Source organism: Tamandua tetradactyla, chromosome 23 (genome assembly GCF_023851605.1).
Source record: "Tamandua tetradactyla isolate mTamTet1 chromosome 23, mTamTet1.pri, whole genome shotgun sequence".
NCBI classification, from domain to species: domain Eukaryota; kingdom Metazoa; phylum Chordata; class Mammalia; order Pilosa; family Myrmecophagidae; genus Tamandua; species Tamandua tetradactyla.
Genome location: NC_135349.1, coordinates 39,598,596 through 39,619,976, shown reverse-complemented (window position 1 = coordinate 39,619,976; position 21,381 = coordinate 39,598,596). Strand labels below are relative to the sequence as shown.

The 21,381-nt window shown below is 47.9% G+C and overlaps 1 protein-coding gene across 2 annotated transcripts in view; it reads right to left on the bottom strand.

The window, feature by feature from the left end:
- Positions 1-215: 215 nt before the first annotated feature.
- Positions 216-21,381, bottom strand: part of XYLT1 (xylosyltransferase 1) — a 316,574-nt gene continuing 295,408 nt past the window's right edge. For both annotated transcript variants that reach the window (XM_077141677.1, XM_077141678.1), the window contains 3 exons: positions 16,542-16,737; positions 11,614-11,947; positions 216-5,661 (listed from right to left, as the gene is read on the bottom strand). In XM_077141677.1, the coding sequence (XP_076997792.1) occupies positions 5,339-5,661; positions 11,614-11,947; positions 16,542-16,737 (853 nt within the window). In that variant the 3' untranslated portion in view covers positions 216-5,338. The remainder of the gene's footprint in view (positions 5,662-11,613; positions 11,948-16,541; positions 16,738-21,381) is intronic.

The following is a 21,381-nucleotide window of genomic DNA, read 5'->3' as shown; positions in this document are numbered from 1 at the left end:
GGCAGGAAGGGCTACAAAGAGGGTTGCGCTCAATTCCAGTGAATTTCCTGTGAAAACCCTGGGGTTGTCTTCGGCCTCTATCAGCACAACTACGATGGAAGGAGAAAGGATTGAGTCTGAAGTTAGGCACGGGAGATCCCTTTGAGAACAGAACCCATCCACGGGGGTTATTTAATGCTATCACTTTCCAGCCAGGAAGGACAAAGATAAATTGGGGGACTCTCCCGATTTACCCTTGAAGGAAGTACAGAAAGTCACCGAGTCAGGGGCGGGGGCGGGATGGGAACCCGCAGCTCGCGTTCTGCGGTAATTCAGGCGGCCGGTGACAGCTGCGACATGTGCCGCCCAGGCCCGGCTGAGGTGTGGATGATCACCCAAGCCTTTATCCTGCCTCCAGGAAAAACAGGAGAACGTTCTTCTTAAAGATGTTTGCCGGCGATTTCTAGCGCATCTGCAAACCACGGACTGGCAGCCCCCTGGCTCAGGGGGGCTGCAAGAGCTTCAGGGCGCTTTTGCTTCTGGGATGTTGGTGGAAATCTAAAGGAGAGGATGGTCAGCTTCCCCCAAATAATTTTAAGGCCACATTTCAAAAAGGACGAACCTAAGGCTTTTTTTGTGGGGGTGGGGGGGTGGGGGGAAGGAAGAAGTATGTCAGAGGAAAAAGAGGAATGGATGAGATGGAATGGGGTGAGGATGACAAGGGGCAGAACCTGCTTTCTGTTGGCAGAGGCAGAGGGTCCCCCACCCAGTGGGGGGGGGGGAGGGAGGCCACCTCTCCCTGCGTGGGGCTCGACAATGTGAGGGTGACACAGGTGGTATGCAAGAGCCCTCCTCTGTCTTAAGAGGGTCCCATATGGTATCTTGTTTGCAAGGTAAAAACATGATACTGCTACTTCTAAGACAGGAGGCGGGTGGGGAGAGAGAAAATTTGCATAGATTGTACATTCAGCTCAAGGAGATTTTGGACACTTTTATTCCCCCCTCACCCCCCCCACCCCACCCCCAGGTAAACTTCTCAGCAGACACAATGAGGTAGCGCCTGTGGTAGAATCATGGGCAAAATAAGGTAACTGAGGCAGAAGCAAGAGGACATGGACTGGCTAAAGCATCCTGTGAGCAAGCACAGCTCTGTCATGGCTTCCAGGGATATGGCAAGTTGGCGGTCAAGGCTTGGGGTCTGGAGAGAGCCAGGATGTCCGAGACACCTCCCCTCTCCTCCTGCACCCTGACCTTGCTCTCTCTGCCTGGATGTGGACGGGATTCTGGAAGGCGTGGACCCAGGCAGATGGGGATCTCTGCCTGTCTAAGGGGCAGCAGCCGAGGGCTCTAAATCCCATTTCTCTCTTCAGAGCACAGACTGCCGTCCACTGGAGAAGCTGAACAAACCATTCTTCACTTGTCTCTGGGAAGGGAATAAAGAGTAAGAGGTTCCCATTCCCTTCAGAGTTCAATATGAGCGATTATTTTTGCCCTTTCTTAATGCTAGCTTTTTCCTTCCTCCACCTGAGCAATGCTTAACCTCACTTTAAATCACCTCACCGGGGAGTGGAGGTTGCTGGCAGTTCACAGGCTGAGCTGCAGAATTTTTCTTCTTCGCTCACATTCTGTTTAAAAAAAATTGCCAACATTTAAAACTTAAGAGCTCTCCTATAAAAATTCTATTTCTGGCTTCCCTTATGAAATCAAAGATTGTGTTATACCACGCAGGCCAACTCACACAATGACAGGCTGGAGCTGAGCAGCAGCTGCTCTGTCTGGATGGGTCATGTGCTTGCCACTACACCGTAGTCCCCCCCCCCTCCCTATTGTCTTATGCCAACTGGCATCACCCATCTATGCCAGTGGACCCCACAGACGTTGGTGAGGCCTGCCATGGAGCATGGCTGTGACATGGCGGGCCTCCTTGCTGTCTGTAGAGCTAAGAGTGTTCATAGCTGTTTCCAGTATATGATCCTTGGGTGCTGCTGGGAAGCTTGGGTGCTGAGGCTTCTTTGAACGGGATCTTTGCTCACGCATGCTCTCCCCTTCTCCCCACCCCCAGTGGCTACTGCTTTCCTCTACTCTATACCCTCTGCGCAGGCAGATCCACGTGTCAGTTGGTCTCTTCCTTGCCTCCCCAAACTGGGAAGCCAGAAGGAAGCATGGTCCTCAGCACCCAGGCAAGCCCAGAGCAGCTACAATCTGCCTCTTTCCTGGGGCTTGTGTGCTCTTGCTCATCTTCTCTAACTCCTCTGACATTTTACAAGCTAAACCACCAAAAGGGAGAAAAAAGTCAGAATGACTTCTGATTTGTTCAGAAAGGTCTTTTCAAAGGGAGGAACTGGTGCACTTTTTAAAGATGGGGGTTCTGCAAATTGCTCACCTTGTCCTTGGAGACATACTGTTTTACCCAAGGCAATGGAAGAGGGGTGCAGGAAGGGAAATTGTGCAGAGTGCTGCTGCCTCTAAGCCTTCCTGGAGCCCCCCAGGGAGTGGGTCAGTCACTCGGCCCCCAGATGCTATGTTCTCTGTAGACTGTAATAGAGTTTCCCAAGACCACGGTCCCATGTTTTTTGAAATTCTTGGGCAGTCAAGGTTCAAGGTTGCCTGATCAGTGGCTCTCCAATAAATAAATCATTCTCAGACAGATTTAAAAAAAAAGTGAGTCCAACTCTTTTTCCTGCAAAAACACCATCCTTTATCAAATCATCCATCCGTTTGAAATTCTCTTTTCTTTTTTGAACCAAATGGCACATCTGCAAAGTTAATTTTTGCTCCCCAAACAGAGGAGACAAAAGAAAACCCCGTGTGGATGCTCGGCACCCTGAATTAGTTGGGGTGAATGGGAAGCGAAGTGTGGAGGGGGTGGAGGGACTGTCCCCCTAAAGCCAGGCCTGCCATTTCTCCACCTGCCCCAGGGATGCCAGTGGGCGCTGCAGAGGGACAACGTATAAAGTTTTCGGGTTCACACTGCACAACAAAGTCACTGCAAAGAACACGGCGGAGATCCAGTGTCCTAGCAGCTCTGCAAGGACGGGGACAGGGCTGGGGTCCCGAATGGGGCTTCAGTCTAGCGCTCAGAGAAACCCCACTACGCGTAGAGAGCTGGGGGCAGAGTGGATCTGCAAAGACACCCACAGAGCACATCGCTTTCTGAGAAAGCCAGCCCCTGGAACCTCCACTGACAGTGACCATCCCCTGGACTCTTCCACGTTCTTCTCTTTTCCCCCTGGGCTTGGAGAGGGCCTGTTCCCCCGCTCCGCCCCCTCCCCGTCTGTCATGTCACATCCGAGCTACGGATGAGACCGGCTGCAGGAATCAGCAGCGGGGCTGGCCCGAGCCCTGTGTAGCCAGCACACGCTCCAATCCCAAGCCTTTGGCCCGGCACCTCACTCTGCCTGGTGTAAGGAGGGTGGTGGCTCAGAAAACCCAGCACCCCCAGGACTGCAGGGACAGATGAGGCTAACACACCCGGATGAGGAAAAGCGAGGCACCCATAGTTCCCCAAAGGCCTCACTTGAAGCCAGGAGATGATGCTGGTCAAAGCTTTCTCTTTGTGGTGTCTGACACGCTGGCTGTACTCGGAGGACAAGGAGAATGTGGGGCAGACACAGGGAGAGAGAAACCGAGAGAGAGACAGACAGACAGACTTGGGGGTGGGGAGGTGGGCCTTTTGTGAATAAAGGCAGCTTTAGTTCGTGAAATAACATAACTGACAAGCTGCAAAAACAGCACCTACTAATTAGTCATTGACTAAAACGTATAAATAATAAATATCTAAAGTGTCCCTTCTGTCTCCTCTAGGGCCCAGAGGCCATCCTGCTTTGCTGGGGTGGGCTGGGGCCACACAGCTGGCAGGGCTTCCAAAGCCAGCTGCAGTACCTTCAGGCCAATAATGCCTGGCTCTCCAAGGAAAGGGCATATTGCAACCAGGGGCATGATTTTCCAAGGGAATTCTGTCCTTTGGGGGAAGGAGGGGATTAGAGGAGTAAGGAAGGGTTCTCCAGTCTTAGCAGGGGTGGCCCTCAAAGGTGCATGTGGCCAGGACTGACCCCCTTCAGATTTCTGATAACTCAGGCAATTTGAATAATACTATTATTTAGTTTTTAAGCAGCCAGATGCTCAACCTTCTCTAGCTTTATGCTGTCAGTAGGATGGACCTGCTGGCACCACAGATAAGGAAGGGCATGAATTTTAACAACCAAATCCACAATGTTTTGTTTTTTTTTCTTGGATGTGAAAAGTCTGGTCCAAGCATTTTGGTCACTCCCAACAGTGCCAAGTGTGTGATTCCCAAAGATGTGAGAGCCTGACCTTAAGTGGAAGGGCAGGCAACCGGTATTGCTGTACTGTCCAGCTGGGGAATTCTGTTCCAAATCTTCTCTTTGGAGTTCCATGGTTATCAGCACCCAAGAAGTCATAGTCTTGCTGTCCTCCCCATACAATGGCCATGCCCACAGACCTCATCAGATTCCTGCTGCCTCGAGAGGCAGTTTTGAAGGACGGTGGTTCCAGATGTTTGGAACACAGGGCAGTGGGCATCACACCTGCGGGTGGACCCTGGCCAGGCCTATCCAAAGCTTTTTCTACTCATCTAGTTACCAAGGAGATGGCTCAACCCAAGAAGGCCCGTGGGAGGCTCCGAGCCCTCTCAAGCCTGCCGCCTCCCCGGGGAAGGGCTGTGGTTCTGACTTCCAGTGGCCTGCCCATTTCAGGGCTGGCACCAGGATTTTCCAGCAAAAGGAGCAGGCAGGCGAGCCGAGGTGTAGGGTTAGAGATCAAACCCACCGTCTGGGCAGTGCTTTTCAAAGTGGGTTTTGCAGAGCCCTTGAGTTCTGAAGAGGTACCTTAGGAGGCGCCCTTGACAAAGGGATGGCCCGGTGGGCTGAGCTTTGAGAAAGAATCTCACCCTCCCCGGCTTCAACCAGCGCAGCTTGGATTTCATTCGCATCTTGAACTTCCCTCTAAGACTGTGCTTAGTAAACGAAGTTCTGTGGCTCAAAAAAAAAAGTTTGGAAAATCACTTGTCTGAGGGGTGGGGGTCCGGGGTGGGGCTGGGTCATCGGAGGGGGAGGAAGGAATCTGTTGGACTTGAGGATCAACCAGAAGAGGTGAAACCGCCACGGGCAGGGACTGAGCCAGCCCCAGCCCCAGCCCCAGTCGCCAGCTGGCCAAATGCAGGTGGTCGGCAGAGCCTGCTCTGGCCTCCAAACCTTCCTTCTCCATCATCCTATGGCCAGGAGAGCCCCTCTTGCAAAAGGCAGCCCCTGTCTGGGGTGGGAGGCAGGGTGCAGGCCCCCCGCCATCCCTGTGGCTGCTTTCCTTTTGGAGAACCCGCCTTGGCCCACGTGCACCAGTGCTACCTGAGCCGGCCATCGGGTTTGACGGCCCCCAGCTCCGACTTGGGGTCGGGGCTCAAGGAGCTCCAGGCTGTCTGGCTGCAGGACTGCATGACCGGGCAGGCGCTGGGGCCCGTGGTGCAGATGTCCATGGCAGTCCACGTCCCGCCCACCAGCGAGTCCAGCCAGCCCTCCAGGGCCGCGCCCGTGGACGCCGCGTGCCTCCGAGCCTGCTCCACCTGGGCTGGGCTGATGGGCAGGCTGAGCACCGGGTTCAGGCTCTGGAAGCTCTGCTCCATGTAGGCGCTGCGGAGGGGCCCGCTGTGCAGCTTCAGGGCTTCCTCTGCAAGCCAAAGGGAACAAGTCCGTTATTAGCAGGTCCCTGGCAGCACCGGGCTCCGTGCCTCCTCTCCGTTCAGGCACGCCACTGCCTCGCGGGGAAGTTCTTTTCACAGCCCCGTTTTACGGGTGAAGACACGGGGCCTGCGAGAACAATTTTTCAATAGAGCTATGAGCCCACAGCGTGCAGGGCGTGGTTCATTCATCCACTCGATCGCACAGGTCTGTATTCAAGGCAAGCATTCATTCATTCCAAAACACGGTAAAGCACCTACTTTGCACAAGCCATTCATTCAACACGTATTTTACTAAACACCGACGACTCTCAGCAAGGTATTTGTTCACTTATTTCTTTGGAAAATGTTCATTAAGTGCCTGTTAAATACCAGGCTCTAATTTAGGCGGTGGATGAATCAGAGAAGGACATTACAAGATGGTGGAGGAAGACAATGACAATGAAATAAAAAACTAACTAAGGCAATTTCAGGCAGTGATAAACATCGTGAAGGGAATCAAGAGAGTACCAGTTAAAGAAGGAGATGGTAAACTGTGGCCCTCGGGCCGAATCTGGCCTGCTGCCTATTATTGTAAATAAAGTTTTATTGAATACAGGTACGCCCTTCTCTTTACACATAGTCTATGGCTGCCACTGTGCTACCACAGTAATGGTGAGCAGATACAAAAGACTGTGCCTGGCCTGCAAAGCCAAAAGTGTTTACTATGTAGCCCTTTGCAGAAAAAGTTTCCTGTCCCCTGGGTTAGAGAGTGATGGGGTGTTTATATCAATAGGCTGGGCAGGGAAGATGTCTTTTAGGAGGAGACATCTGAACTAACTCTGACTCAGGTGAAGGGAGAAGCTGTGCAAAGATCCTGGGGAAGAGAATTTGAAGGCAGAGGGGGCAGCAAGTGCAAAGCCTAATTAAGCACCTTTCCCCAAATCACCAGGTAATGAGTGTTGGAATGAGGATTTGAACTTGGGTCTGGTGCCCTCAGAGCCTGGTTAGCACCCCAGTTCGCAGGTCCTGGTGCCAGCTGTGAACTCTGGGCAAGGTTCCTGTCAGTCTGTCCAGGTTCATGAGCGGATAGCAGCTAAGTGATACTGAAAAGCCTGAAGCTTGGACTGGACTGGGGTGGGATGGGGGATGAGACCAGCCCTACTATGTGCCAGCTACTCTTTTCAGCACATTATGCCATGTGGGTCCTCATGCCTCAATGATCAGGTGTGTGACTTCTGACTGAAACAGAAACTCCCGTGTCTCAGTTTCCCTATCAATAAAATGGGCAGGGTATGTATAGCTTCCTCCTAGCTTTATTTGTGAGGACCAAATAAGTTGATTCATATAAAATTCTTAAAATGGCCTATATGAAGTGCTCAGAAAACTTTAGCTAGGATTATTCTCGTTGCTATTTTTAGCACATAACCCTACACACATGCAAAGCTACATAGCTGGTTTTCATCATCCTCATTTTACAGATGAGGAAATTGAGGCAGCTATAGTTAGAGACAGATCTGGGGTTCAATCCAGAACTGGCTGACCCCAGAGCCAGCAGTCATTATTATGACATGCCACTGCAGGCTCATCTATCCACTGGAAGCTACAAAAAACAACTTTTTTTTTTTGGCTTGTGGGAGCCAGCCTTTCAAAGGCTTAATTACTCCATCTGTAAAATGGAAATATTCATCTTGGCACCATATAGCAGAAGTTCATGTGCTTTTTAAATGGGAACGTAAAGTGCAAATGTCACTGCAGCCCAGGGCTGAAGATGGGGGAGCAGAAAGTGTGAGTGTCTGGGCTGAAGGAAAGAAGCTAGAAGTTTGTGTCTTGAAAATGCCCCCACTAATTGCTTGTTTTTCCAACAATACTGGCCAATGATTCTGGTGAGCTGGGTTTTACCAAAGCAGGTTTTGCTATAGTCAAGACAGACAGCATTATTAGAAATCTTATAAGATGACGCAGCCATCAAAAAACACTGCTGCTTGTTTGCTTGACATCCGCTGTCACCACCAATGGCAGCCAGGAGAGGTGGGTTGAAGCCCCCTGGATAATTAACACGTGGTCCTGAGCGGAAAAGTGCAAGGAAGAAAGACACGATGTCTTTCCTTCTACAAGCATCAAGAATACTATCCGAACGCAAAATGTGCCTGAGACAGACTAGAGCAGCATTCCTTCAGTTCCCAAATGCTCCAGAAAGCTGATGCGGCTGGGGTGGTGGAAGGCCTGAAATTAAAATTCAACGTTAAGTGCTGCCATGTCACCTGGGAGAGACCAGGAGGGCACTGAATGGTCCATCGGCAAGTTCCCCACCTCACTGGGCTCCCGCATAAGGTCCTCCAGTCACGAGGCCTGCTCATCCCCAGGGAGGGGCTTCCGTTCCAGGCCAGCCTGAGAAATCATTCAAACAGTCCCCAGTGGGAGCCAGGGGTCATTCCACCCTCTTGTTACTAGGAAGCCTGCCTCTCGCAGCCCGTGGGCGTTCATGCCCTCCCCGAGAGCATCCTGTGTGTCCCTGCAGTGCCCTCCTCCCCAGGCTGTGCATACATGGGACTAATAAACTGCCTTTGCATCTGCTCAGTGTCAGGTGCTGCGTGATGGGCCACCCCCAGAGTCCTAGGGCAGGAGCCCCTCCCTCGACAATGGATGAAGACGAGGTGAACAAGAGAGCTAGGCCCTGCGCTCTGGAGGGGAACAGGTGAGAGGAAGGAGACAATTATTTACTGAGCCTGGAGTATATGCTCCATGAAGCTATGATTCAGCAAAGCTTCTCTCTTCTAAGGTAGTCAGCAGCCACTGTTTTCATAAATCAGGATGCTGCCCATCTTTCCCTGAAATGAGGAGACAGTGGGCAGCTCCAGCACCATTTGCCAGAAGAGAACCTGCTCTCCTCGGTGCAGATCCTAATGTCTCTACCTCTCAATTCCTCCATTCTGCAGAGATGCGGAGCTGGGGGTGAGGAGAGCTGCCCGAACAATCAAGCAGTTGCAAACTGACAAAAGGCAGGAAATTCCAAGTGAAAGGAGCAGCGAACAAACATTTGAATACTGAGAACTAAATATTGTGGTTGATGCAAAAAAACCCTTATGAAAAATGAGGTTAATGTGGGAAATGCTATTACAGCATCAGCTCGCGAAGCTCGCCTCTATAATTAAATTTTCCTCAATTCCACCTCATCAGATTTCTTGAGATTACCAGGGACGCATCAATAGCAAATTACTCTTGATGAATCATTTTACAAATTGCATTGCTCCCACCTTCGTGTTCCTTGTCACTGGAACATCATTAACAAATACAATTACCGACGAAGCGGGGGACGGCGTAGCCCCAAGTAGGGTAGAACGACCCTCAGCTTATTCTGGGTATGGGTGGGAAGAGCCCTTAAAAATTCCGGAAGAAAAGGGCCCAGTGCCCAGGGTGATTTCCCTGGAGGTGGTGATGGTGATGGTAGATTTAAGACCACTGGGTTATCCTGTCCTTACAGGTGTATCTGGAGCAAAAGGAATGCTGGCATTTCCACCCTCTCCTCCATGACTGGCTTTAGATCCTCAGGGATGCCAAATCAAGGTGTCACTCGAGGGCTCTAAGAGGTATTTACACCTCTTGCCATCTTGGTCTCATTGGTGCCAGGATGAATAGTTCCATTTTACAGATGGAGTAATTCAGCCTTTGAAAGGCTGGCTCCCACATGCCAAAAAAAAAAGAGTTGTTTTCTTTAGCTTCCAGTGGGTAGATGAGCCTGCAGTGGACTGTCATAATAATGACCGCTGGCTCTGGGGTTATTAATGGACCACAAATAGGCCCGAAGCTAATTCTGGGAGGAGGCAGTTTTTTGCCCAGAAAATGTAAAGTCTCTATCTTACTGTTTGCTCAACTCAAAACCCTAACAGGAAGCTGAGAGTTGGTGTCATCAGCTCATCTTTGAGGACACTAAGCCCTCTCTCCATCTAGGCCCCCTCCCCTTGCATCATTGGATACATGACCCCCAGCCCAGATTTCTCCTCAGCTAGCAGGGACTGGGATGAGTCGCCAGTTTCTGGGTTTGTGATCTGCTACACAGAACTGCACAACTTCAAATGCTGAGTGGGGGACCCGGAAATCCTGTCTGTAGGACCCTATCTCAGGGAGGTGCCTGCATGTAAAATTTTATGTTGAGGAATAATCCTTGCAGTGTTAAGGGTTATTCTTATAACAAGCACAAGCAAGCTTATATACCCACTGATGGGGGAACAGTTAAATAGATTGTGGTTCCTTAACCCAGGGGAATACTATGCAGCTGGTAGACTCAGAAAGGGAAACAAGCAAGTTTCGGTACCAAATGCATCACTCTGCTTTTGAAAAAGAACAATGTTTTTACGACTTCTGATGTGTGGTTTGTGTTTAATGCTTTAAAGACAAGGAAAAACCTCGAGAAGGATGTACTCTAAATTGCTCATGATGGTTAACCCTTGAGTGAGAAGGAAGACATTTATCTTGACAAAAGAAGAGGGGAAAATAGAAAAAAAGAAAGTAAACTTTTTGGTTGAAAACAATTTTTTTTTAAAAGGCAGTTTGTTAGGAGTCTGATAAAAGAGATGGAAAGTATCCCTCGCTTGGCCCTCCCTGCCCAGTGGAAACCACTATCTGGAACTTCATATTAATAATTCCCTTCATTTCCTTACCGTTTTCTATGAACACATGAATGCTGAAATAATATATCGTTGGTTTTCTTTGCTTGTTTTCGAACTTTAAATAAATGCACCACACTATATGATTTCATCTGTCCTACTTTTTTTCCTCAATATTATGTTTTAGAGACTGGTCCAGGTTAACGCAGGTAAGTGTGCTTTAATCCATGTGCACTGCTGCCCGGCCCTCCATTGTATGAGCGGACCACAAATGGTTTATCCATTCTAATGTTGGCCATTTGGATAGTTTCTGGCTTTGTGCTATTATGAATAATTCTGCTATGAACATCTCTGTGCCTGTCTCTACGGCATAAACCCAGGCATGAAATTGCTCTGTGACTTTTCAACTGTACTAGGAAATGTGAAATCACCTCCCAAACTAATTGCATCAATTTAGCCTCCCACAAGCAGGGGTCGTGTACCCCACTATTGCCCAAACTTACCAACAAATGATACTGTCTAACCGTCAAATATTTCTCAATATAGGAATATGAAACACAACTTCTTTTTGCTTTCAGTTTGCATTTATCAATTCTTTAATGAGGTTGAGCATCTTTTCACATGCATATGGGCCATTCATACTCTCGGTTTCTTTTTTTTCCCCTTATTGATTGATAGCAAAAGTTGACACACTTTTTCCGTAAAGTGTCAGATAGCAAATATTTTTTGGTTTTGCAGGCCACATGGCCTCTGTCACAACTACTCAACCCTGCCGTTGTGGTACAAAGATAGCCACAGACAATGTGGAATTGGATAGGCATGACTGTGTCCCAGTAAAATTTTATTTACAGAAGTAGGCAGTGGGATGAATTTTGGGGCTATGGCCTATAGTTTGTCGACCTATGACTTATGGGATTTCATTATATATTCTGAATATAAGCACTTTGTTTTATGGGTAGCATATAGCTAGTTTGATGATATCTTCCACTAGTTTGATGAACAGAATTTCCTAAATTTAATTATTATGTTTCAGACAGTAGGGAAGATTTGCTGAGATTCAATATTTGCCTGGGTGTATTTCTTCTCTTGTCTTAAATGTGATTAAGGACTTCTGGAAGTCCAATGGGAGAACTCCAACAGGTATCTAATAAATAGATGATGTCCCCCCAGTGTGCAGGTAGAAAACTAGATGGTTCTTAATGGCAAATGAGCTGGAAAAAATAACTGAGAGCCGGGAGCACGTTCTCCAAGGCAGCCCCACATGCCTGCATCTCAGCAGCATTGCCTGCCATGGAGATGAATCTGAAGCTCCGGGGGATGGAACATCTTCCCCATGGAAACGCTGGGAGTACTCACCTGGTTTGATGGGCTGCCTGTTTGAGAAGGTCAGCGGCGCGACGAGGAATTTGGTCTCGGCAACCGGCACCCAGTGGTGGAGAATTTTCACAGTCCAGACCCCAGGTCTCAAAGGCAAGTTCAAAGGGGGCTTGTAGTGGGTGAACTCGGCTGTGGACTCGATCAGGATATCGTAGGTGGCTGCGATGATGTTGACAGGGTCTACCCAGATGACGGTCACGGTCACGTTGGGCCCCTTCCCCCATTTCTGCATGCCCACCGGCTCGTCCATGGGTCCTAGGAGACCCCCAAAGTTGCGGAACAGCCGCTCCTTGGCGTCCCAGTCAGTGCCGACCTGGAATGGGAGAAGGAGTCCTGAAACAAATGGGCCTGGACGAGGGTGCTGGGTCCCAGAAAGACCTGAGATCCTGCTTGTTAGGCTTCAGACTCCCCATTTTACAGAAGGGGAAACTGAGACTCAGGTTAAGGCACCTGCTGAAGGTTGCACAGCTAGTAAAGAGAAGAACTGTAGTGGGACTAGTCAGGAGGATTGAAAACCATGTGCACTGAATGAATGCATGCATGCACGCATGCCCATGTGTGCTGTTATAATGGCTGAGATGCCTTGAGTTGCCATGTTCATTCTGTACCAGGGACACAGAGCCACATGGCTGGCATTTACCAAGATTACAGTGTGCCAGGTATGTAAGCACTTGGATGCATCAAGTCATTTAACACTCCTAGCTCCACGCAGGGGAGCCTTTGTGTTATCTTCATTTTATAGGTGATGAAACTGAAGCTCAGAGAAGGGAGACAACAAGAGAAAGTGCCTGGGCCGGTAAGGGGCAGATCGAGCAGCGGGCCCCGGAGACTGCATCCTTACCTACTATGCTATATTGCCTCCCAACCATTCATACCTTCATTCACTCACTTGTTCATTCATCAAACACACATGTACCGAGGGCCTGCCACCCTGCTGTCAGGGTGCTGCAGCCCATGCACATTCACGGTGTGTGTGCTCTGCTTCAGGTTCCCATCAGACCAGAGGGGGAAGGCTGGGTAAGAGGTGCTGTCTCGAGGGTGTCTGCCTAGGCTGAGCTATTGATCTGGAATTTCTGCAGGAGCTGCTGCCCCTCCCAGGCTTGGGAAATCTTGCCATTTTCTGCCACTCTATGGGCTGTGGGGGCTAGCTCCTCCTGAGTCTCTGGTGGCTGGTACATAAGCGGGGATTAAAACAATGCTCTTTATTGGAGGAGTAAATGGATGAACGGACAGGATGCAAATTAGGCATCAATGTCTGGGAGATTTTTCTAAAGAAATCTGATCTCGTTACTCTCGTACTTTAAACCTTTTTTTTTAACTCCTTGATATTCTTAAGGAAAAGTGTGGTCTTCTCACCCTACGCTGTGAAACTTTCGTGGCCCAGCCCCCACTCCAGCTTCATCTTGGTCCCGCCTGCTCCCCACGCTTACCCTCTGCATTACATTCAGCTCCTACATGGGACGGGATCGCTCTCTTGCTTATGATCTTCCGCTCAAGCCAAGCTCACTGCTCACAATAATCTCCCTTCCTTTCTCCACCCTTCCCCTGGCTGTTTCTTACCTGGCCGCCAAATTCCAGCCTCGATATTCCAGCCTCGATGATACCTCTTCCTGGAAGCCTTCCCTGGTATCCTCCCCCCTGGCTGAGATCTGGTTTGCCTATCTCTAAGCATTTGCCATCATGGCTTTATTTTTTCCTCCACAGTATTGTGGGGTTTTTTTACTTTACAGGTCTCTCTCCCAAGCTTAGGACTGTCAGTTCCACAAGGGCAGAAACTGTGTCTGGTTTGTTCACCAAGGTATCCCTAGAACCTAAAACAGTGCCGAATAGGTGTCAATGCACACATCTGTGTCACGAATGAAGAGAGGCTGAGATTACAGCCCTCCCTACACACCCAGGCTGTCCCTGCACTGGATTTCCGATAGATGCTAACAACATTGGCGACTGACCACAAAACCACTTTGGGGCCATATTTAAGGAAGGGAAACTTGAAGGAAGCTTGGGAGCCCCTCCAGAACAATGTCCTTGGTCCCCTAAGAGACGGGGATAAGCATTATCTTAAGTCCGAGTTCTGAAACAAAGACAATCCGGGCAGGAGAGCTGTGGAGCAGCTGCTAGTGGGAGATCTTGATTTTGTTTCTAAACCAGAAGAGTGAAGAGAAAGCCAGCTGCCTCCCCAAAGGAGGAGGGAGGTGGTGAGCCTGAGATGGACCCCACGGCTGGCAGGTCCTGTACAGCCTTTCAGATTTCACTCGGCTTCCCTGTGAAAGCCCACAACCACTCCCTGCAAACGATTAGTTACCCACATTTAAACACGGTTCAAGTTCAAGCTTAACATACTGCTCCCCAGCTTCAAACCCACATGCAAAGGCTTCCTGTTGCACTTATAATACTATCAGAACTGTTTTCCCAGGGCTGGCAAGTCCCCTCACAATCTGGCCCCTGTCTCCTCTCAGACCTCCCCTCCTGCCACTCTCCATCTTGTTCACTCTGCTCTGGTCACACTGGCCTTGTTGCTCCTTGAGTATGCCAAGCTCCTTCCCGGAGCCTCAGGGCCTTTGTACATGCTCTTCTTGCTGCCCTGAATGTTCTTCCTTCACATCTGTTCATGGCTGCTCATTTGCAAGTTTTACCTCTAAAGTTATCTCTTTGGAAATGCCTTCCTGAATCATCTGATTAAAGTAGTTCCTATCATGAATATATTTTATTTTCTTTATAATATTTGCCATTAATGGAAATGCTTTTGTTCATTTATTTAATCATTCATTGCCTCACTGCCCCCACTGGACTGCAATTCCATGACAAGGTTCTGGTTCTTCTGGCTAATTGCTGCACCTCCTGATCCCAGCACGTTGTGTGCAGGCATGGATGATGGTTTGCTGAAAGGAATGAAACATCTTTTCTCCAAACCAATAGCATGGGACTCTTATAGGAGGGAGAACTGTGTCTTAGCTGTTCAATAAAACTGCCCAGCCATCATGAACCAAGCCCTATGCAAGGTCCTGGGGATGCTGCTAACACAATAGCTCTCTTCCTAAGAGCCCACAAACTGGTCCTGTAGTTCTCCCTTTCCTTCTTGTTCAATTTGACAACCTTCGCCATTCAAAATGATTAAGAGTTTAGAAAGAAATCTAAAATGCAAGATTCCAGGCTCTCTGCCATCACACGATATTACTCTGCTGATGATCGTGTGGTTCCTGTGCCAAAGGGACCAGACATATGGCAGGGACCCTTGCAAATTGCTAGCCATGGAATGGGCAATACCATGTGACACTGCCAGAGGCTTCCACTCACCCAACAGTAGGCCAATAAGCAGGGAGCCATCTCTTTGATGGGTCATTAATGTCTTTAACTGGTTGCTTGGGCAGCCAGCACATAATCCAATGGAGGCAGCATCTAATTGCCCCTGATGCTAGTAATTTATGGAATGGACCCTCATGGCAGCTCAATTCCAGTCAATCCATCAGGAGCCTTACTTGAAAATGGTGGCTTAACAAGAAAACTCCCATCCATGCCCTCTTCCCCATGGGAACCCATTTGGTGGGGCATTGGCTAGTCAGGCAGGAGCATCAAGGACTAGAGAAGGACTGACAAGGAAAATATGAGCAGGTGTCTGCTCTCCCCACTCCCAGCCCTTCAAGATCCTCTGTATTTTAAAATCAGACTTTTCATTCCTAACCCAGCAGCTAAACTCATTGGGAATACTTAACTCCAAGGATCAGTCACCTCTTGAGCAACTTACTGATGTGGAGAAGGCAGAAACCAGATGCTGGAGTTCTGTGTGGGAAACTTCTGCCAGGCCTGAGCATGCTTCTCCTTCCTTCCAGCATTACGACCCAAATGCATTCACTCATTCATTCAAAAATATCCTTCAGTCCCTACAAATGCTGTGTGCTCTTCTTTGGCTGGGTGATACAGCAGTGAATTAAGAGAGCCCCAGCTCTCTTGTGGACAATCAACAAGTGAACAGAAAAACAAGATAACTATAGGTGATAAAGGCTCAGGAAAGCAAAAATGACATAGTGAATGTGGGATGGGAATGCAGCTCCTGTGCTGTGTCTGGGTGGTTAGAGAAGGCTCCATGAAAGAGCACTTTGGACCAAGATTAGAATGACAAAGAAAAGAGGGATGTGAACACCCCAGGAAAGGCACTCCAAACTGGAGGACCAGCAAGTGCCAAGGCAGAAACAAGCTCGGAATGTCTGACAAAGACAGAAGGGCGAGTGAGGAGGAGAGTGGCTTGGATGAAGCTGAAAAAACAGAGGACAGATTATGCAGAGCCTTATGGGTCTGGTGGCAGCAGTGATGTTACAAGGGAGGTGTTGGGTAAATCTTTTGCCAGAAAAAAATGAACTAAAAGCTACTGTTGTACTAAGCAGGGGGATCTGTACTGTGGACCCATGCAATCGTCCAACCACCAGCCAGCCATTCCTCCATTCAATTACTGATCTGTGTTTAGGTTGAGATAAGCCCTGTACTAGGAAGTGGGAAGACAAAGACACATGAGATTTGCAGAAAGAGACCTGGGTTCTTTAGTTCTGATCCAAGAGATCAAATTGGGCTCATGACACTAATTGATTAGGAAACTGGTTTGTTACTGATTTGTTACTAACACAGATTTAGGAGGCGTCACCGGCTAAGATAAAAAATTAAGAAGAGAAATTCTATTAGAAGAGAAGATAGACCAAAGTTCTACTTTGATTTGGTCCCCTGATGGTTAACAGCCCGTCCTGCCTTGTTCAAGGTTCTGATTCAGGGCAGGAGAACCTCCTCTAGGCCCAAAGTAAGCTTAACTATATCTCAGGGGCTTCCCAGGTGCCCTTCTCCCCCCTGTCCAACTACTAAGTGTCAGAACGTGGGACAGGACTCGGCAAGGGAGATGAGGGTGACAGTATCTGGCTTCTTACTTCGGAGAACTGAAGCCTCCCGAAGTCGCTGGGTGGGCTCGCGATCTTGAAGACTTTCTTTGGCATCACCCATGTCTCCAGGGTCTCGAGTTTGCTGACGGCCAGGTTGGTAGCATGATGCTTGATCAGGAAGCCCTGGAAGCGGTCAGCGAGGAAGTAGAGGTGGACGGAAGCCGGGTGGCCCATCGGGTAGTACCTGTAAGACATGTACAGTCTCACACGTGCTCACGGGTTGGGGCCTGAAGATGTGGAGGACCACAATGGGGCTCCCCAATCCCTCCCCTGCCAGCCCTGTTCCTGAAACAGGAACTCCATTCACGCTCTACAGAAGGCTCCCATATCCCTTTGCATTGGTTTGGAAGCTGCTCCCTCTCAATAACTTTTAATAACCCTTGCCGATTACAAACATAAAACATCTCAACTATAGGAAAGTACAGTAAAGAAAATAAAAATTATTTTTGATCCCCCTTCCATAGATAATGTCAACTTACAGATATTTATTGTGTCTCCCTGGAGCTGGGTACTGGTGAGTGACAATAGCTAGCAAGCTCAGGCACAGGCACGTGTCCTTTCAACTTTTTACTCTGCATGTATATGCATAAATATTACATGTCTATGATAACAAAACATATACCGTTGTATATTCTGCTTTAGCTTAATTGCATTTCCTGAGCATTATTGCATGTGTTTGAATAGTCTCTAGAAACATCATTGTGTATGTGTTTATGTGTATTTATGGATTCACAGTATTGCACTGCATACAACACCGTATTTTATTGCGCATCAATGGCTGCTTAACTGTTTTTCTAATTTTTTGCCATTACAAACAATGCTTGTGTTAAACAAAAATGTTTTTCGGAACATCTCTCTCTCTCTTTAATCTACAAAGGGCTCTCCTCACGTCTGCTACTGGAACAGTTGCACTATTTTCCACCCTCACTGTCCTTACCACAAACTTGAGTACTATCTTGAAAAAATGACTGCCAATCTCACAGGTAAAAACACAAAAGGTTGGCTCATTGTTCTCAAATGCATGTCTGATCCCGAAAGGCTTGCAAGCTGAAAGGAGCAGGGAAGCTAAGCAGAGAAGTCAGAGGAGAGGAGGGATGGAGAGCAAAGGATGCCGGAGCCGTGGAAGAGCCCTACTCACTGTCTTTGCTACTTGTAAAATAAAAGGCTGCTCGCTTCTGTGATGTGTAAACTGTATAGCACTTAGAGGGTGCTTGTGGCTCCTTAATAACAGCGTTCCACAAACCACTGTCCTGGCTCAGCTAAACGCAGCCTTCCCTCTGCTTCCGATGCATAGTCTAAGTCTTCATGCCCAATTATAATGGTTAGGGAAGCCTCCTTCCCGAGTTTACGCAACCCCTGAAATCACTGCCTTGTTAGTGGGATGCCTCAGGGGCGCCGCCTTCGGATTGCTCTCTGGTCATTCACAGCTCATGGAAACCCATTTTGGGTTTGGACTTTGGGGAAGGACACGGCCCTTTGCCCCTGGCCCCCTAATCCTGTTGCTGTGCCACTGCGGCAACTTCTAGGCCATGCTGTCCAACAGAACTGCCTGCAGTACAGAAAATGTTTTGTATCTTTCAGCCACAGGTGGAAACTGATCATTTGAAATGTGGCTGGCAGAACTGAATAAATGAAGTTCAAATTCTATTTAGTTTTATTTAAATTGGAGACACGTGCAGCTGTGTCTACTGTACTGGACTAAAGTCGTAGAAGAATAACCATCTTTGATTGTCTAATTAGTGCCCCTACGTTTTTACCCATCCTGTATCGTGCTCTTTTCTACATGAATTTGCAGTTCTTCTTGCACCAACGAGGCAGGGTTTATCTTTCCACCTCTTGAATCTGGGCTTACAATTTGCTTGGACAACAGAATGTGGTAGAAGTAAGGCCAAGCCAGTTCTTAGCCTGGGCCTTCAAGAAGCCTTGTGCATTTTCTCTCTTGCTTTCTTGCTCTTTTGTGAACACTATGAGAACATGCAAGACTAGGCTGCTGGAGGCTGAGACCCTGAGGGCAGAGCCTAACCACCCCATTTTCCCAGTCGAAGCCATCCTAGATCATCCAGCAGCCAGTCAACTACCCGCCAAGATCAACAGAGCCCCTCTTCTCACCCTAGCTGACTGCAGTTGTAGGAGAGAGGCCAGCCGAGACAAGGTAAAAACTGCCCAGCTGACTGGCAAACTCCAGCACTAAGTAAACGTCTATCATTTTAAATCACAGATTTCAGGGTTGCTTGTTACGCAGCATCATTGCGGCGAGAGATAAACAATAGGGCGTCATGCTTGTTCTGCACAGTGGCTGAGGCCAATGAGGATGGAAGAAAAGCAGAAGAGCTTGTTGTCATGGGAGCCAAAGAAGAAAGTATTTACAAAAAAAGAATGGTCACTTGTACCGGGTATGGCTAAGGAGCAAGTAAAGGAGTGATGGTCGAGTACTCCAGGAATCTAGGAATTAATCTTTGATTGCCTGCTTTTCTTTGTCTTCTATCAAGATACTCTGTTGTCTCCATGTTGGATTCTCTCCTGCACTGCCGTCATCATGGCCCAAGGCCCCATCATGCCGTACCTTGACTGCTGCAGGAGCTGCCTTACTTGTCCTCTTCCTACTTTTAGCCTCTAAAACTTAGTGTCATAGTAGCCTTATAAAATGAGGCTTTTAAAAGTAATCGTATTAGATATGTCTCCGACTTAAATACCACAAATGGCTTTGTTTAATGCTTGTGATAAAACCCAAAGTTTACAAAGTCCTGCCTTCCTCTCTAGTCCCATCTTGTTTTCTTCTGCCCCTGGCCTACCATCTTCCTGTCACTCGGGCTTTGTTTTGAATTCTTGAACAGGCCAAGCTCATTTCTGCCTCAGGACCTTTGCAGAGGATCTTTCCAGCTGGGAATGTTCTTCTCTTATGATTGCAGGGCTGGCTGGGTCTTTCTATTTTTGCTTCAATGTTGCCACTTCAGAAAGCAATTCCTTGACTGATTAATCTTAAGTCACCATCTTCACACTATCATGGGACTCTATTCTCATTCTCTGCAGAGCATTAATCCCTAATGATCTTTTGTGCTCAGATACCATCTGTCTTCACACCAGGATGTGAGGGTCTTGAGCTCAGGGGGCCTGGTCTGTCTAGGTCATACGTGGGGTGCGTGTCCAGTGCCTGGACAGAGACTGGCAGGTGACAGGGGCTCATCAGGACTTACTGAATGAGTGAACAGGTGAATTAACGAAGGCCTCTCCTTGCAAAGACCTTTTCTAGAAGGATCTACTCTTTTTTTTTTGTCTGTCTGTTTGTTTGTCTTTTTTTTTCTTTTTCCTTTTCTTTTTTTTTACTATTATTATTATTTTTATTTTTTTCTCTATATTAACATTCTATATCTTTTTCTGTTGTTTTGCTAGTTCTTTTCCTAAATCGATGCACATGTACTAGAAGGATTTACTCTTGAACCCTCAGCTCCTAAGGGATGTCTAGGGCACATATCACCCAGGAGTGAACACAAAATCCTCTGGTGCGTCATCTTGACTGTATTTGATACTTAAGTAATTAAAACTGTTGCTTTCATAAGAAGAGAAAAAAAAAATCAAGAAGTAAAACAGTATAACCTATGGGATGCCCTGGATGCATTCATTTGTGCATAAGGCCCCCCTTTTTTTTCTTATTTAAACAAACAGAGCTTTCAAAAATTAGGAGGTTCACAAAACAGTCTGGATTTCTGATTTCTCTTAAAAATCAGGATGCTTGGAAATTCTGAGTTTGCTTTCCCACAGGGCCAGAAAGGGCTGGAGCTCAGCACTGATGGGTCTGGGGATGACCCAGCAGGGGTCATCATTGGCTGGTTCACAGAGATTCCAGGACCCAAAACAAAACACGGACATCTCTGGATGGTGGATCACAAGCAAACGTTATTTTCTTCTTCTCTCAATCTGTCATTAAAAAAATTTCTCCTGTGAGCATGTTATTTTATGATGAGAAAAATATCAATAAACATTTTTATAAAAGATGATCCAATAGACTGAAAAGGCACAATCTGCATGGATTGCCCGAATAAAATGAGACTCTTTAAATAAATTCTTCATTTTTTCCCCTTGGTAGCCTGAGGATGGGAACTCACTCTCTTTTGCCTTTTGGGATAAGAGTCCTTTGCCCTGATCTATTTGCAAGTTCATACTCAAAAATACATCTGCTTTTCCCAAAGCAGGGCATGATGCTTCCATTACAATAAAAAAAAAAATGAGGTAGAAGTGAAAAGATTCCAGGCCTGAGGCAGTGATGTTTTTCTTAATTCAACAACCAGGACCAGGGGAAAATTTCAACAACTCTAAATAAATTGGGGGTATCTTTCTGAATTTCCTAGAAAAGCGTTTACCTATGAAGGCTTAAAACGATTCTTGAATGACTTTCTCTTTAAGCATCAGGCACTGAGCTTTGTGCTGGGGATTTGTGCATGGAGCCTGCTCTTGGTAAAGCAGGGGAGAAAAGACACTGGCTGATGATCTCCGCCAGGCAGCTTTGCCATGTGCCGTGGGAGGGCTGGTGGCAAAGTCCCAGAGCTACCTGCAGCCTGGGGGAGTGTGGGAGAGGGGCTCTTGGAGGGTGATCTCAAAGCTTCACGGGCAGCTGTCATTGAGATGATCCTTGCAGACTGGGAAAGGGTTAGCCGTGCAGCGCAAGTGGGGGCAATAAGCAAAGAACACAGTGAGAATGCAGCTAGTGGTTCATATGGCCAGCTAAAGGGCATGTGTCTCACATAGTAGGTTCACGGTTGATTGCTTTCTGGGGTTCAGTCATAAACGAAGGTACCACCAGTGACATGCACATTTGTTGAGCACTTAGTAT